Below are 18476 nucleotides of genomic sequence, written 5' to 3' on the forward strand. Positions count from 1 at the left end.
TTATGCAAATTAGCAAAATCAGTTTTTAGGAACTATTAACTAAATCGTATTTACATTTACTTTTGTTCAGAAAAAAAATCTGACTTCACTTTTCAAGTAAATTCAATGTATTAACAGGGGTCAGTGACTCCATTTCATTGATGAATTTCAAGGCAAAACTGTACTGAGTTGTTTGAGTGTGTGTGGGGGGGAGAGTGTTGGAGGAGGCGTTTGAAACAAGGTCTTGCTGGGATTTCAGACAGTGGCCACCAAGCTCACCCTGCCTGTTTGGGGTTAGAAATGCTATCCATAGTTGCCTTGTCCCAGGACACACAGGCAATATGCCCCCTCTGACTGCACTTGGGGAGAATAAGATGAAATGTCTAAATAAAAGTCCTCATCAGTAGTGTAATTTTCACCCTCTCTAATACTCCCGAAGTCTGGACTTCCCAAGACAAGCGGTATGACCCAGCTGTAATGCCTTGTTTGGCTAGTTATCCCAGCGAAGCACCTCTAATCTTCTGAACGGCGCTAAATAGAAGAAAGGAAAGTTTTAGAGCTTCTCCCATCCTTCCCAGCTACTTCTTGGTAGGAGTGGGCCCGCCCTGTTAGTTCCCGCTAAACCTGGCTACCAAACGGCCTGCACAACAGCGGTAAGCACAACAGTCGACCGCCTTCTCTGGGGAAGCCGCCAAAGCAAGAGAGGCAGCGACCACGCGGACCCTCCCCGGAAGGAGCCCGGAACCTTTGAGTTGGAGTCCCCCGCGCAGAGTCCGGAGGGATGTTGCAGGTGTACCTCCGCTCGGTCTTCGGGCCGGAAGTGAGGAAGGTGGGGCATGTCTTAATTCTAGCAGAAATGAGTAGGCTCTGAGGGAGTAAGGAAGGGGAAGAGTGTCTTTGTGACACTGCTAGCGGCGTTGAGGGGATGGGAGTGTGAAGAGGCTAAGGGACCCATATCGCTGCGACACCGCTGGCACTCTGAGGGACGCGAGTCGGTGTGGCACCGGTGCACGCTGAAGAGCGGGTGGAATTGGGTGACCATGGGGATGTGGGCATCGGTGGACACTATGTGGGACTTCCCTGTGGAGAAGCGAATCTTCGGGGCGGTGTTGCTCTTTTCCTGGACCGTGTATCTGTGGGAGACCTTTCTAGCACAGCGGCAGGTAAGCATAGACGGCCCCCCGAACCCAGCCCCTGAGCAGCCTTAGATTAGCCTGTGCCTCCACCTAAGTCCCTAGAGGTTCTCCCAGGCGTAGCACCAGCCTCTGTACTCTTTAACTTCCAGTGAGCTCCCTAAATTTTCTCAGCGCTGACTGTGACTTTGAGGGGTTCTTGAGACGGCAGGAAGTTGTCTGCACCGTGTAATGGGACCCAAGCCTCTTAGCGTCTCATGAGAGGAAAACCTCCTCGGTCAAGCTAGAGCCTGTCTGTGCCTGCATTACAGCACCTTAGGATCCTTGGGCCCAAGCTTGACCCCTTTATCTTTGGTATAAGCTGTCCAAATGGAGAGGCTAAAGGTTTAGAGTGATAGCTTGCCATGACATTGATATTGCCTTGCTCAACCACAGGATTAGGAAACATTTATTTATTTATTTATTTTTGAAAGGCCCGCACTCTTTTTCAAAATCCTCCTTAGTGCTTATGTGGTTTGGAGCCCAAAATATATGTGTTTGTGTGTCCGGTTTTCATTAGCACGTCCCCTTTGTTTTTGTTTAAAATTTTGAGTAGTGCAGTGGAGAAGCTAACGGTTCCCCGGATATAGCCATAATGAACAGTTTGAAGAAATTTGAACGTTTTAAGTGAGATGGACTTTGTAACTGAGTCTTTATTTTAGTCTCTCACTGCTGGTTGGCTGATTTAACCCCATTCTCTGACGTCCTTGAGAACCTTTCCCTTTAACTGCTGGACCTATTTCTTGAGCATTGCAGCCTTTTTTCTTCTGCAGTTTTTTTTTTTTTAATTTACACTGTGTGTGTGGGTGCGTCTGTGTGTGTGTGTGTGTGTGTGTATGTACAAATTTATTTGCCAAGCAAGTGCTCTTCCACTGAGCTACATTGCCAGCCTTCATGAATCTCTTAACTGCAAGGTTTTTTATTGTTGGTTTTTTGTTGTTGTTGTTGTTGTTGTTGTTGTTTTTGGTTTTTCAAGACAGGATTTCTCTGTGTAATAGTCTTGGCTGTCTTGGAACTCACTGAGATCCTACCTGCCTCTGCCTCCTGAGTGCTGAGATTAAAGGCGGGTGCCACCACCACCCAGTTTGTTTGTCTGTTTGCTTAAAAAAAAAACCTGTCAGCATCAGGTTGTGCCTCAGTCTCCTCCTTTAGTGTGTTCCAAGTCTTAAATTAATATAGCTAGGTACTCAGAGCTTCAGTAGTTCAGACTTGCATAAGTACCCTTGCCTGAGGCAAACACACAGCATACAGCATCCCCAGCAGGCTGAGATGTTGAGCGCTAACCTTACAGTTCACTACTACACCTAGGTACATCTTTGTGAGGTTATTCCTTAATGCCTTCAGGTGGCCTTGTTTGGTGGTTTTGTTGTTGTTGTTAACATATGGTAGAAAAAATTGTTTGTTTTAAAACCATTTAAGGAGATCTGGTCTGTTACACCTTTTGGTATCTGTTCCCTGTGTTATGTCCTAGGGACTGGAATTACCTTTTAGAGTTTGACATGGTGAGAAAATTTGTTGTAAAGATTTGATAAGTTTCTGTCACTCTTCTGTGCCTTAATTTGACCTCTAGGACCAAATTTAATGATGAGCCATTATTATATCAAATGTATCTGTTGATGTGTGTACTGGTGTAGTGAGCATTCTTCTCTTTTATCATGCATTGTTTCCTATGTTGTAAGACTTCCATCATACTCAGAATGAGTGGTCCCCTTATGATGCTGCAAGTTTGGTTCACACCGGCAAACTGAAAGTGTGACTACAACCCAGATGGCCATTCCACGTAGTCACCTGGCCTCGGGATTTTTTTATTTTTATTTATTTTTTTAAATTTTTATTTATTTGTTTATTTTTGTCTGCTCCTACTCTCCTGTGACACTTGTTTCAGTAGTCAGGGCCCCTGACTGAATGTGGTCTGCACGTGCCTGTAACAAATTCTACAAGCTTACCTGACAAACTGGTGCTGCAGAACCTTTGTTATTTGACCACAAATTACTATTGTGTAATAAAAAATATTCATTAAAGTCTTTTATTAATATTTCAGAGAAGGATATACAGAACAACAACTCATGTACCACCAGAGCTAGCACAGATCATGGACTCGGACACGTTTGAGAAGTCTCGACTGTATCAACTGGATAAAAGTACCTTCAGCTTCTGGTCCGGACTCTATTCAGTGGTGGAAAGCACTGTGAGTGATTTCTTTCTTGGAGACACAGCTCTCGGGTTGTTCTGTACTTGGTAATACTTGGTTTTGTTTTTGCATTTTTGTGATACTGAGGTTATAATGCCTGTAAATCCTAGAACGCTTTCTTAAAATGTTTATATGTATTTACTCTGACACTGTCTTAGTCCTTTTGCTGTAGAGAGACACCTTGACCATAGCAGCTCTTTTTTGTTTTTCTTTTTTTTTGTTTGTTTGTTTTGTTTTGTTTGTTTTGTTTTTTTCGAAACAGGGTTTCTCTGTGGCTTTGGAGCCTGTCCTGGAACTAGCTCTTGTAGACCAGGCTGGTCTCGAACTCACAGAGATTCACCTGCCTCTGCCTCCCAAGTGCTGGAATTAAAGGCATGCGCCACCACCGCCCGGCTTCTTTTTTGTTTTTCAAGACGGACAGGTTTCTCTGTATTGCCCTGGCTGGAACTTGCTCTGTAGACCAGGCTAGCCTCGAACTCACAGAAATCCTCCTGCTTCTGCCTCCCAAGTGCTGGGATTAAAAGTGTGTGCCACCCCACCTGGCAACTACAGCAGCTCCTATAAAAGAAAGTATTTAACTGGGGCTTGCTTAAAGTTCCAGAGATTAATTCATTGTCATCATGGCAAGAAGCATGGTGGCATGTAGCAGGGTACTGGAGAAGTAGTTCTTCACCCAGATCCACAGGTGGCAAGAAGAGAAAATGATACTGAGCCTGCCTTGGGCGTTTGAAACCTCGGAGCCCATCCTGAGTGACACACTTCCTCCAGCAAGGCCACACCCCCAGTTCTTCTCAAGTAACAACATAACAAGATGATGTCTGAAACATCTGTAAGCTAATACTCTTTTTCTGACTGAAAAGGACAGTTTCCTTTCATGGAAAAGATAGTTAAAGCCAGATTGCCTGGTTCACGTGCCATCGGTTGCTCCTTACCAATGAAAGCTTAGTTTGATTGATATGTTTTGATTTTAGTCTCTTGACAAAAGTTTTTAATTTTTATAAGCTATTATGGTTAACACATATGATTCTCATTTCTAGGGTGCACTGATGTTTTTGATACATTGTAATATTGTTCCGGATAATTAGCATATCTGTCACCATAAACAATAGTTGTGTATGTGTGTGTGATATAAACATTGAAACCTTCTCTTCTACCTGTTTTCAAATTCAACTATACAAAAACTAGAATCTGTTCCCACTGTAACCTTGTACTGTTAGTGAATTCCTCCTCAGCCTCACTCCTAGTTTTTATTTTTAATTGTCACATAATAATTATACACATTTATAGAGTACAGTGTAATTTAGAAAATTTATGCCATGTGTGGCAATCGGACCAGTGTAATTAGAATCCCATTTCCTTAAATATATCTATGCCAGAAACCTTTGGATTTGTGGTTCCTGTGAAATACTTCATAAACTGTTGTAGGCTCAAGTTACTGATTTTCCATAGCTGTCTGAATTAACCTCTACTGACTGTTTTGATATCCATTATCTAGCATGTTTCTTTCTTTTTTTTTTTTTTTTAAGATTTATTTATTATGTATACACACACCAGAAGAGGGCATCAGATCTCATCCTAGATGGTTGTGAGCCACTATGTGATTTCTGGGATTTCTGGGAACTCAGGTCCTCTGGAAGAGCAGCCAGTGAGTGCTCTTAACCTCTGAGCCATCTCTCCAGCCCCCTAGCGTGTTTGTAAATCCATTCCTCCCATCCCCTTCCAGGCTCTAGTGACTACTATTTTATTTTCCCCTAGAAGGCTGATTTTTTTTAAAATATTTATTTATTTATTATGTATACAATATTCCATCTGTGTGTATACCTGAAGGCCAGAAGAGGGCACCAGACCTCTTTACAGATGGTTGTGAGCCACCATGTGGTTGCTGGGAATTGAACTCAGGACCTTTGGAAGAGCAGGCAATGCTCTTAACCACTGAGCCATCTCTCCAGCCCCTAGAAGGCTGATTTTTAAAATTTTTAAAAAACTATTTATTTGTTGTTGGTGGTGTGTGCATGTGTGTACATGATTGGAGGTCATACATGTGTGCCACGGTGTGCATATGGCGGTAAGAACCACTTTTGGAAGTCAATTCCCTTTCATCTTTTATACTGATTTCAGAGAAGGTCATCAGACTATGTGGCAAGCGTCTTTACCTGCTTAGCCACCTCTTTGGCCCTAGATTATTATAGTTTTTAAACCTCCAAAAGTGAGTGAGATTCCTGGACTTGCGTTTTATGCAGGCTTTCGAAATGTAATTCACGCTGGGCAGCAGTGGCGCATACATTTAATCCCAGCACTCAGGAAGGAAAGGCAGGTGAATCTCTGTAAGTTCAAGGCCAGCCTGGTCTACAAGAGCCAGTTTCAGGACAGCTAGGGCTATTACACAGAGAATCCTTCTCGAGAACCACCCCCCAAAAAAAAATTGTAGTTCACATACCATACAGTTTACCCATATACAGTGTATAGGCAAAAATAGCTCAGTAGTCTAAACTTAGTGTCTTAGTAGTTGTTATTCTTCAAAATATGTATTTTATTCTAAATGGGTTAGTCCCCCACTTTTTCTGTAACTTATTTATTTTCCCTTTCATTTTTCCTTATAACACACTCTTTCGTATGGTAGTTTTCAAAGCTGTTTAAATGTCACCCAATCTGCTTTGTTTTACAGCTTATTCTTCTCTTTGGAGGAATCCCTTACCTTTGGAGGCTTTCTGGACGGGTCTGTGGATCTGCTGGCTTTGGCCCAGAGTATGAGGTATGTGATTTCTTTGCCCAGATTGGTCAGTCTTTATTTTGCTTGGTAAGCGTTACACTAAGTTGCCTTTTTGGCTCCTACCATCATTAGACTTGCCTCTCAGTCCCAACAGTCTTAATGATGGAGGAAGGTCATTGGTTAAAAAATAAAGAAACTGCTTGGCCCTCATAGGTTAGAACATAGGTGGGTGGAGTAAACAGAACAGAATGCTGGGAGGAAGAGGAAGTGAGCTCAGATGCCATGCTCTCCTCTCCGGGGCAGACGTGATGAAGCAAGCCACCAGGTCAGACATGCTGAATCTTTCCCGGTAAGACTGGTGCTACACAGATTATTAGAGATGGGTTGATTGGGATATGAGAATTAGCCAGTAATGGCTAGAGCCAAGCAGTGTTTAAAAGAATACAGTTTGTGTGTTGTTATTTCGGAGCATAAGCAAGCCAGGCGACCAGGAGCTGGGGCGGCAGGAACACAGCCCGCAGCTCCCCACAACATCTTTGTGTGTGTATTAGCATAATGCCAGTAGTTAGGGTACTTTCCTGTTGCCATGACAAAGAACTACAACCAAAGCAGCTTGTAAAAGAAAGCATTTTATTTGGGACTCACCATTTCAGAGGGTGAGTCCATACTATCATACCAGGGACATGGCAGCAGGCAGGCACGGTGCTGGGGCAGTAGCTGAGAGCTTACATCTGATCCACAGACAGAGGCAGTGACACACCTCCTCCAGCAAGGCCACACCTTGTAATCTTTACCAAACAGTTTCACCAACTAGGGACCGACATTCAAGTCCCGCACCTATGGGGGAACATATCACTCAGCTACCACAGCTAGTTACTAGAACTCCAGAATTCTAAGGGCTTTTCAGCTTATTTCCCAGTCAGATAACAGCCAGTATGAGTATTTTCAGTTAGCAGGTGGCTTTGTTTCATGTGGCTAAGTAGCGAGTCAGCTTGTTTTTATTTTATGGGTTTGTCATCCGGTGCCTAATGACAAGTGGGAAGAACATGCCCTCTTTTTAACTTCTGTAGTGCTAAGGTTTTATCATACATTCACATTACATGGTGAGTAGTCATTTGATCTTACCCAGACGGAAGGGCACTGGGAAATGTAGTCTTGATTAGGCTGCTGCTTCTTAGGAACAACCCTGTGCAGTGACGGGGTACGTACCATTAATTCAGTGGGACTCATACTTAGCAGATTCTTCTGTGGCATACATAGTAAGCAGATGCTTCAGATTAAGACAGAACATCTATCTCCTTAAGTGAACTCTCCATCTGTAATGGATGCTGCAACCCTGCTTTCTGAGTTTCTCCTGGTAGCTTCGGAGTCGGTTACCTCCTTCCTGACTCTATTGAAAATCATGGACCTCCTGTGTGAATAGGTACTCTTGGCTTTAACTCTGTGTAGGCAGAGTTTCTCCATATCTCGGCAGTTGCTTCCCAAATCACCACTCAGAGACTTATTAATTACAGATGCTCGGCCAGTAGCTCAGGATTAATACTAACTAGCTCTTACAACTTAAATTAGCCCATCTATTCATCTGTGTCCTGCCACGTGGCTTGTGACTGTTACCTCCCCTCATACACATCTTGCTTGTTCTCAGTCTCTGGCATCTCCTCTGACTCTACCCTTCTTCCCAGCATTCTCTCTACCCCAAATATTCTGCCTAGCCATTGGCCAATATGCTTTTTATTAACAATAAGAGCAGTACATATTTACAATGTACAAAGATTGTTTCACAGCAGCTCTGCTCATCCTGTGCCCTTTTCCATATACCATTTTCTAAGGCAACAGGATTCATGTGTGTGTGTGTGTGTGTGTGTGTGTTAGATGACAGCTTGCAGGAGTCAGTTCTCCCTTCCATCATAAGGGCTCTAGGGCTGGATTGAGCCAGTCAGGCTTGGTGGCAGACCTCCTTACCCACTGTGTCGTCTTGCAGACTCAGAGTAGAGTAAACACAGCTTCCATATGTGCCAGTAAGAAATACTCATCTCTCACTATGTAAGGCAGTGCAGCTCATATGCACATGTATGTGGAGACATTCACTGGGCATGAGCAACTAATGGCTTCTCTCCCCTTCAGCCTTGACAAAGAAAAGTGACTTTCTTCTCCCTCAGCAGACATTAACGGCCATTACCTCCGCAGCTAGGCACAAGTCTTTATCTTAATGGGATGAGTTTTGTATTTAAGAATGACTTTGTATTCTTTTCATATTGTTTAAATATCGAGGCCTTGTTCTTTTGTGGCTGCATGATGCCAGAGTCCTCACTTTGTGTAGTTCTGATATGTACAAATGTAAGTTACCACGGTTTGGTTGGAACACCGCCTCTTCAACACTGTGGCTCAAATTTCAGTTACCATGGTGTATTATGTGAATAGTCACATAAACTGCAGAGCTCCCTCATAGCTGTTCAGCATACAGACCACAGGATAAGTGGTAATCAGGACCAATCAGATCAATATTTTCAACAATCTAAGTGGCTGCTTGCTGCACACCTGTTATTCAGAATGTGATGCCTCATTCTATGTAGCCCTGGCTGGCCTGAAACTGTCGACCAGTCTGTCTTCAAACACACAGATCCTCCTGCCTCTGCCTCCTGAATGCTGGCATTAAAGGAGTGCACCACCATTCCTGGCCCAGGTGTTAGCTTTGTACATATTATCCTTTGCATATATTCTGCATTAATAAAAATTAAAATAATGCATTCTAAAATGCCAAAGGTGGTTTTTATGTCCTGAGAAGCTGGCAATAAGAAAATTCAGTAATGCACAGAACTTCTTGTATAATTAAAAATATTCTTTTGTTTGTTTTTTTGAGATAGGATTTCTCTGTAGCTTTGGAGCCTGTCTTGGAACTAACCTCTTGTAGATCTGCCTGCCTCTGCTTCCCTAGTGCTGGGATTAAAGGTGTGTGCCACTACTGCCTGGCTTAAAAATATTTTCTATATTTAAAAATGAAGCCAGGTATAATGGTTTACAATGTGTGCATTTATACCTGTAATCCAGCACTGATTAGGCTGAGGCAGGAGGATTGTGAATTTGGGTACTGTTAGGAATATTTTCTAACCAATCCTCTCTGGCACAAAGAACTCCAATCAAACCAGATTAGACCAAGTCAAAAATGCCCACATTTAATGAATGTTGCGCCAGGAGTATGGGGGTGGGCGGGGCACGGGGACGACAGGAAGAGCACACGCAAAACCCGAAACAACGTTTTCCAGCACAAGCCTAAATACCCTGTGGGAGTGGTCCTGGCCCTCCCCCAGGGAGGGGTCAACGCTTGGCAGGCTGGGAGTTGGAGTTCAATTGCTTGGCAGGCTGGGAATTGGAGTCCAAGTGCTTGGCAATTCCCAGGCCAGGGACTGGGGTGACACTTTCAACTCAATATTATATTCCAGACTCTCTGGATATAGGGGTGTTAGAGGGCTAGGGTCTCACTTTTGACCAAACAGGTACATAATAAGATCTCTGTTCCCGTCATGTGCAGCATTTATAATGCTCTATGTCCTAGAGCCCTGGAGCACTGCCTTCTAGAAACAGTTTTTCCTCACCGCCCAGGTTCCTGGAATGCCTGCCTTCTGGGTTGGTGTGGGAAGAGAAGAAAGCTGCCACTGTCTGTACTCTGCAGGTTTCTCCAGGGTGACTTCTGTACCCCTCTGCCTTTCTCATCGGAAATGTTTCCCTTGACTCCGCTCCTCTCCCAGGTTCTAGCTCATACTTGCCTTTTGGGAGTAAAGCAAGAAACATCATGAAAGTTAGAAAACAGAAATGGGCAAATTTATAAAAAATTAAAAGGGAAATTAGGTAATTGTTGGCTTTTGATAGAACAGTTTTTTGAAGGTGATTAAAGTAATTATTGGAACTAATTTTCTCTATTGGAATTTAGCATTTTACAAAAACTCGAACACACTGCCTGGTCTAGTTTCTTTCCTTCCTTCCTTCCTTCCTTCCTTCCTTCCTTCCTTCCTTCCTTCCTTCCTTCCTTCCTTCCTTCTTTGTTAGGGTTTCTGTTCCTCTCAAGAGACACCATAATCACTGCAGCTCTTATAATGGAAAACATTTAATTGGGTGGCTTAATAGTAGTTGAGAGATTTAGTTCATTATCATCATGGTGGGGCATGGTGTCATGCAGGCGTACATGATGCTGGAAAAAGGAGTTGAGAGTCCTACATCTTAATCTGCATGCAACAGGAAAGAACTGAGACACTGGGCGTCACTTGAGCATATATGAGACTTCAAAGCCCTCCCAACAGTGATGCACTTCCTTCAGCAAGACCGTACCTAGAACAAAGCCACACCTCCTAATAGTGCCACTCCCTAGGAGCTTATAGGGGCCAATTACATTCAAACTGCCATTTCTTCCTTCCCTCTCTCCCTCCCTCCTTCCCTCCAACCTCCTTCCTTCCCTGAAACAGGTGTCACCTAAACTGACTCCAAACTCAAATCTGCCTACCTTTCTGTCTCCCAGTGAGTGCCGGGCCTGCTTTCTATTCTGTTCTGAGTCCGCCGAGAGCTGGCCATCACACTCATTTCACACCCGCACTTCTCTCTCTGGGCTTTTGCAAATTGCTTGAAATTTCTTCTCCTTTTAAGGTTGTTTCTCTCTTTTCCTAAGTGAGCTCAAAGCTGCACCAACTCTTTAAATGTTTCTTAAATTCAGCTAAGTGTGGTGGCTCATACCTTTATTCCCAACCCTGGGGAGGCAGAGGCAGTTGGATCTTTGTGAGTTTGAAACTATCCTGGTCTTCATAGTCAGGGAGTCCTGGGCCAGCCAGAGCTACATGGTGAGACCCTGCTTCAAAACAAACACACAGCAAAACCAAGAATAAATGTTCCTTGAATCCAACTAGCAACTCTCTTTTCTGAATACTACCAATCATTGTGTCCCTGTGACTTAAGGTGGCTTTCAAGTCATGCCTCTTCTTCCAGGTAAACATTTCCCAAGGGCAAGATGCCATTGCAGGCCTGTTCCCCACGGGATCAAGTGCATTGCTTGGGATACAGTAAGCACACATTGCATACTTGCTGATTTTTTAATTTTTTTTTCTTGTCCTCAGATCATTCAGTCTTTGGTGTTCCTTCTGTTGGCCACACTCTACAGTGCACTGACTGGCTTGCCGTGGAGTCTCTATAATACTTTTGTGATAGAAGAAAAACATGGCTTCAATCACCAGGTATAATAGAAATTATCAGGGTTTTTAATATGAAGATTTTTTATGCATTGGTCCTATGGTGGCAGTAATTTAGGTGTAGTTTGCTATTTAGAGCATGAATCAACTGAGGAAAAAGAAACCACAGTTATGGTAAAGACCTTAGTTTAAGGTCTTAATAGAGGGTTAGAGAGATGGCTCAGAGGTTAAGAGCACTGGCTGCTTTTCCAGAGGTCCTGAGTTCAATTCCCAGCAACCACATGGTGGCTCACAACCATCTGTAATGAGATATGTTGCCCTCTTCTGCTGGTGTGTGTGTGTGTATGAACACGCATACATATGTAATAAAATAACGAAATTTAAAAAAAGAAAGAAAAGGTCTTGGTAGAAACTGAACACAAACGTTTAGTGCTTTTCAGCTAATATTAATTACATTATTTTAAACTATGAAATGCAAGAGTTTTGCTTATTCTCCTAGCTGTCCCAGTGTCCTCTAATACATGCTGACCTTAATATTGCTTTACTGAGGTGCTTTGTGTCCTCTTAGAAGTATTTAAAAAGCAAACTGATTCCTCAGTTAATAGTGGCAATATTATTTTTTTTTTCAGACTTTGGAGTTTTTTCTCAAAGACACAATCAAAAAATTTACTGTAACTCAGTGTATTTTATTGCCTGTGTCGTCCCTTCTGCTTTACATTATTAAAATTGGAGGTGATTACTTTTTTATTTATGCCTGGCTGTTCACATTAGTTGTTTCTCTGGTAAGTAAACTCTTTATTTTATTCATTTATTTGAGAATTTCCTATATGAGTTGTCTCAGGGTTTCTATTGCTGTGAAGAGACATGACCATGGCAGCTCTTATAAAGGAAAGCATTTAATTAGGTGGCTTACAGTAGTTCAGAGGTTTAGTTCATTATCAACATGATGTGCAGTTGGACATGGTTTTACATCTGAGAGTTTTACATCTTGATATGCAGGCAACAGGAAGTGGTCTGAGACACTGGGCTTGGCTTGAGCATATATGAGACTTCAAAGCCCATCCCCACAGTGGCACACTTCCTTGAGCAAGGCCAATACCTACTCCAACAAAACCACACCTCCTAATATTGCCACTCTCTAAGAGCTTATGGGGGCCAGTTACATTCAAACTGCCACAGTCTATTGTATTTACATTGCTCCCCCCTCCTCCAATTCTATGTCCCTCAGACTCCCTCTCAAACTCATGGACTCTTAGTCTTTAATTATTTCATTTCGTCTGCAAAAATTCCTTGAGATTACTAAAACTAGATTTAGTTTTTGTTGACATGTAAGTAGTTCCTAAGAAAAGGTTACAGTGTAACCAACTGCCCATGTACATATTCCTCTCAGTTCCTGCTCTGGGGTATAAAGATAGGAGAACTGATTGAGCATAGATTTTCTTCTCTTTTTGCTGACTCTTATATTGCTGAGGAAATCCAGAAGTGCCATGTGCCATTTTAAGCAAAGTAAATAAGAGTGTGTATTATAGCTGCCTTATAGTGCCAGGACTCCCCAAGAAAGGCCTGTTGACTGGCCCCAGCGCTCTTAGTCAAGTTGACTTGCTTGTTGTTCTATCACACGGTTCCTTTGGTTTAATTTACTAAACAGACATGGCCCCAGGTTTTGGTTGAATGAACGATGATTGTATCAGATAATTGAAGTTTTTAATAATGGGCAGTTTTCTGACTTACTTTCCAGGTTCTGGTCACAATTTATGCAGATTACATTGCCCCTTTGTTTGACAAATTCACACCTCTTCCTGAGGGAAAGCTAAAACAAGAGATCGAAGTGATGGCAAAGAGTATTGACTTCCCTCTAACGAAGGTGTATGTTGTTGAAGGTAAGGCGCCCTGACATGACGAGGTTTATCAGGTGGTTTGTTTTGAGCACTTTATTCTTAATCAGCCTTTATTGTTTGTTTTCAATTTGTTACGTAAAAAATAGGATAAGGTTTTACATTTGGCTTTTTAAGATTTATAGGAACTGAACAAGAGAAGTGCTCAGCAGTTAAGAACCCTGGATGTTCTTCCAGAGGGGCCAAGTTTGGTTTCCAGTACCTATACAGTGGCTCACAACTGCCTGTAACATAAATTTTCAAAAATGAAATAAAAGTAAAGAAAAAGGTTTATAAGAACTTAGGACATTTTCCAGGATAGACATTGGTAGCCTGATGCCAAATCCTGTTCCTGCAGCAGCTCTGTTTGGTCAGCTGTAGAGGACTGTTCTTAGTCTTTGGCCAAAGCCTTTTCCTGTCTCGTGCTGTGCTGTGTAGTAGACTAGTCTTTCACCCAGGTGTTTGCCTGGCTCCTTTCGGTAACTGAGTTGGACTCTTGGATGATCAACCATGTAGCTCTAGTTTAGGGGCTCTAAAACAAAACCAATGTTCTTGATTTTGTTTCCCCTAGCAGAGGATCAATGTGCCAGAGGACTCTGCCTGAGTCCGTCAGGCCCCTCGCTTCAGTTAACAGCTTTTTTGATGGCCTCGGAGTTAAGCCACCTGTGAGCTTTCACAAGCCTGCTTACATTTCACTGGGTGGTGGTGGCCGCGCATGGCTTTGATGCTCTGAGTTCCAGGCCAGCCTGGTCTACAGATGAGCTCCAGGACGGCTGGGGCTACACAGAGAAAACAAAGGGGAGGGAAAATGACTGCTTACATTTCTAGGAGGCCTACAAAGTTTAGAGGAAAGCTATTGCATGTGTCAGAATCTATAAATTTAAATCTGTCTAAAGTAAATATAGCTGATGCCGCCTCAGCAGCTTACTGTCCATGGGATCTTGAACAAACCACTCCCTCTCTAGCTTTCAGCGGTGCTTCCTCTGCACTGTAGTTCCCTGAAAACTCAGTCTATTTGCTGTTCAGAGCTTTGTGGTTACATTGTCTCCTTCGGTTCTGCATGGCAGAAGTAACCACAGACAGGGCACCTGAACCTTGCTTGTTCCAGTAAGAGTACATGCAAACAAGCAACACCTGCATTTGGTCTGAAGCCATTGTTTTCTGGTGCTTATTATAAACTAAAACGTCATCAATGTGAAGCATCTGCAAAGTGAAGGGGGAACAAAGGCGGTTGTAACTAGCATGAGCAGCGGCCTCTGCCAATCAGAGTAAAGAGTTTAGTTTTTTGTTGATTGAGACAGCCCATGTTGCCCAAGCCAACTTCAGAATTACTGTACATGTGTACACATATGTGCGACTATACACACAAACATACATTTTTTTTAAAAAGTAGAAGGGATTGGAGAGGTGGCTTAGCAGTTAAGAGTGCTTGTTGCTCTACCAGAGGATCCAAATTCAATTCCCAGCACCTACATGGTGACTTCCAACTATCGATAACTCCGGTTCCAAGGGATCTAACACCCTCTTCTTGCCTCTTAGGCACCAGGCACACATAGGGTGCACACCCATACATATAAAATAAAAATAAATCTAAAAACACATTTAAATAAGATTTTGGTTTGTTTGTTTTGTTCTAAAGTAGAGCTCTAACATCTGTCACTGGCAGCTGTGAATGAATTCTTGACAGCTTTGCTTCCCTGTGTGATTCTCTTGGCTCTTCAGAATTCCCGGGGCTGCATCTCACCCTCTAAGCTGGTGCACGGGGCTAGCTGCAGGAATTGCTGAGGAAGCAAATACCTGACTTTTAGGTTTCCCAAATGAGAAGCAGACTCACAGAAAATCTTCACTGCGAAATTCCCTGAACTCTGAAAGAAGATTCCAGTAACAAATGGAAAAAAGCACAGATAAAAATATAAACATCTAGGGACTGAAGAGGTGGCTCAGCAGCTAAGAGCACTTGCTCTTCTGGAGGCCCTGAGTTTGAATCCAAGCACCCTTATTGTAACTCTAGCTCCAGGGGATCCTTTGCCCAGTTTTGGCCTCTGCAGGCACTTACACACACACACACACACACCTTTTTTTAAATCTTAACAACAAATAAGAAAGATGGCCCAGTGAGTAAAGGACTTGCTGCCAAGCCCGAGGACTGAACTGATTCCCTAGAACCCACCTGGTAGAGAGAATGAACTTTCTGAACTCCACACATGAGCCGTGGTACAAGTATAAATACACACAAAAAGTAAATTAGCAGGGAGCTGGAGAGTTGGTCAGCATTTCATAGTGTTTGCTTTGAAATCATGAGAAGCAGAGTTTGATCCAAGTGCCCCTCTAGCAAGTCGGAAGTCCTACAAACACCTGTGTCTGAGCTCCGGGTTCTGATACCCTCAGCTGGTCTCCGAACCCCACCACCACCACACACACACATTAATGAATTAAAATTTAAAATTCCTTTAAGAATTCAAGCATAGTTGAGATCTGTCCAGGGCTTCTGTAGTTAGAAACCCTTATATGGTAATTGAGTTTTTTTTTTTTTGTTTTTTGTTTTGTTTTTCTTTTTTTGTTTTGTTTTTTGAGACAGGGTTTCTTTGTAGTTTTGGAGCCTGTCCTGGAACTCGCTTTGCACACCAGGCTGGCCTTGACCTCACAGAGAACCGCCTGCCTCGCCTCCTGGGTGCTGGGATTAAAGGCTTTCACCACCACACCCGGTGGTAATTGGTTTTGCTTTGCACACGTGACTAGTTCCCAGGGCTATGGGAAGGGACTGCAGGACAGCTAGCAGAACACGTGAAAGCCCTGATCGTCCCAGATAATAGTTTATAAGTGAGTGTGGGCTGGACCTGTTCATGTTCATAGGAGCTGGCCGCATCGAGAAGCAGGCAGAGCCATCTAGCCTAAAAAGTAATCCTAAAGGAAATTGCTTAAAGTGAGATTCCAGAGATCTTAGTTGAGAATTTTGAAGTTTTGTCCATATGTCCATGATTCAGACTGAGGCAGAAGAAGTCGAAGGAGGCTGAGACAATACCAGGGTTTTTTGTTTGTTTTTGTTGTTGTTATTTTTTAAGGACCGTCTTGAAGAGAAATCTTGCATTTAAGTGTAGGGGAAACTAAGGTGGTCTTGTTGGGCTAAAGAAGAAATCACATCTTGTAAATTTCTTTCAAAAAAAATTTATGGGTTTTGATTTTTTAGATTTATTTTTATTTTATGTGTATGATTGTTTTGTTTGAATGAATGTTTGTTTACCACATGTATGCCTGGTGCCCATGGAAATTAGAAGAGGGCATTGGATCCCTGTATTTATTGGAGCTCAAGTTATAGGTGGCTGTGAGTCACCCTGTGGGTGCTGGGAGTTGGCCCTTGGTCCTCTGCAAGAACACTTGCTCCAGGCTGTGGTGGCGCACACCTTTAATCTCAGCCCTTGAGAGGCAGAGGCAGGCAGATCTTTGTGAGTTCGAGGCCAGCCTGGTCAACAAGATCTAGTTCCAGGACAGGCTTCAAAGCTACAGAGAAACCCTGTCTCAAAAAAAAAGCAAAAAACAAACAAAAAAAAAAACCCCACATGCTCCTAACCTCTGAGCTATCTCTTCAGCCCTATGAATTTCCTTAATAAAAATGCATTTATTTTAAATAATTGTGTTATTATAAACTCTTTAGGTTGGAAACGTCAGCATATATTTTTGGCTTACAATTTAGTGTTTTCTATAGAGGGAATAAAAATTAAATTTAGCAATTAAAAAAAATCTGTAGACTTAGGTGTAAACATGTCACAGAGGTGGCTGCTTATACAATCCTGGGGTTTCAGGGAGAAGCTGGTCCTCGGAACATAGGTTTGGAAGTCCCTGGCACATGTCTGGTGTGCCAAAGATGCAGGCAACACCAGGTTCAAAATTGGCAGGGAGGAACGGAAAGCAGTGAGGCTAAGTGTTCACCTATGCTGCCCTGAATCCAGTGGACAGCAACGTGTGAAGACACAGGTGCAGTACCTTTCATTCGCACGGAATTTTTTTTTTTTTTTTGGTTTTTCGAGACAGGGTTTCTCTGTGGTTTTGGAGCCTGTCCTGGAACTAGCTCTTGTAGACCAGGCTGGTCTCGAACTCACAGAGATCCGCCTACCTCTGCCTCCCAAGTGCTGGGATTAAAGGCGTGCGCCACCACCGCCCGGCTCGCACGGAATTTTTATTCTCATGCATTGCTTCGCTATTTTACTGGTATTATTTAATCCAGTCAGTAAACAAGCATTATTAAATATAAACTACTTGCCAAGCACAAAAAGTTTACAGAATAGTACAGAAACTCCTAAACTTTAATTATATACGGATTCCCTGGGAAGCTTGTTAAAGACAGCTTCCTGACCTCCACCCTAGAGACTCTGACTTGGTAGTTGTTCCCAGTGTCTGTGAGTTTGATGTGGCTCTTCCTTGGACCATAATTGAAGAAGCCTGGACCAATGGGAACTATTGAGACCTCAGTTTTATTTGTCTGTATATGACCTGACCACCACATCAATAGCTTTAGATGGCATCTAAAGTTTCGAACTAATTACTTTACAAGATGAGGGCTGGGGATATGACTCGGTAGATGCTTGACTAGCAAGCATGAAGCCCTAGACTCTTTCCTCATTAAAAAAAAGAAAAGAAATACGAGGGGCTGGAGAGAAGGCTAGGCAGTTAAAGGTGTCTGTTGTTCTTGAAAGGGAGCTGAGTTTGATTCTCACAACCTATGATGGGTGGCCCACAACTGTAACTCCAATTCCAAGGGATCCAGTGCCTTCTTCTGGCCTTGCAGGCACCCATACTATACACATATGTATACACACACACACACATTTAAAAAGAATAGTATGAGAATGATAACAACGTTTGCCACAGTACTGACAAAATAGAGCCATGTGTTTGTCTCTTAACTTCCAGGTAACTACCCAAAAATGATATTACAATGCAATAAATAATATCAAGGCTTTACTATATTCTTTTTTTTTTTTTTTTAAAGATTTATTTATTAAGCATACAATGTACTGCTGGCAAGGAAGGCACCAGATCTCATTACAGATGGTTGTGAGCCACCATGTGGTTGCTGGGAATTGAACTCGGGATCTCTGGAAGAGCAACCAGTGCTCTTACCCTCTGAGCCATCTCTCCAGCCCCCGGCTTTACTATATTCTAAACATACTGCCAAGTGTATTATATTTGGAATATGAGTAAATGCATGGCCAGGAGAGTGATTCAGTTGGTAGAATGCTTGCCTAGCATGCGCAAGGCCTAGGATTTTATGCCCAGCACCACATAAACCTTATGTTGTGCCCACACCCTTAAACCCAGCACTTGGAAGGTAGAAGCACAAGTATCAAAAGTTCAACATCATAGCACTGGTAAACAGTCTGG

General features: G+C 42.8%; 1 protein-coding gene across 1 annotated transcript in view; it reads left to right on the forward strand.

Moving 5' to 3' along the window:
• The first annotated feature begins 806 nt into the window (after nucleotides 1-806).
• The window catches only part of Zmpste24 (zinc metallopeptidase STE24), a 33496-nt gene continuing 15826 nt past the window's right edge, over nucleotides 807-18476 (forward strand). Inside the window, exons 1-6 of the mRNA XM_057785180.1 lie at nucleotides 807-1142; nucleotides 3193-3339; nucleotides 6008-6094; nucleotides 11152-11268; nucleotides 11853-12005; nucleotides 12962-13103. Of these exons, the coding sequence (XP_057641163.1) occupies nucleotides 1020-1142; nucleotides 3193-3339; nucleotides 6008-6094; nucleotides 11152-11268; nucleotides 11853-12005; nucleotides 12962-13103 (769 nt within the window). The 5' untranslated portion in view covers nucleotides 807-1019. The remainder of the gene's footprint in view (nucleotides 1143-3192; nucleotides 3340-6007; nucleotides 6095-11151; nucleotides 11269-11852; nucleotides 12006-12961; nucleotides 13104-18476) is intronic.

Source organism: Chionomys nivalis, chromosome 11 (genome assembly GCF_950005125.1).
Source record: "Chionomys nivalis chromosome 11, mChiNiv1.1, whole genome shotgun sequence".
NCBI classification, from domain to species: Eukaryota; Metazoa; Chordata; class Mammalia; order Rodentia; family Cricetidae; genus Chionomys; species Chionomys nivalis.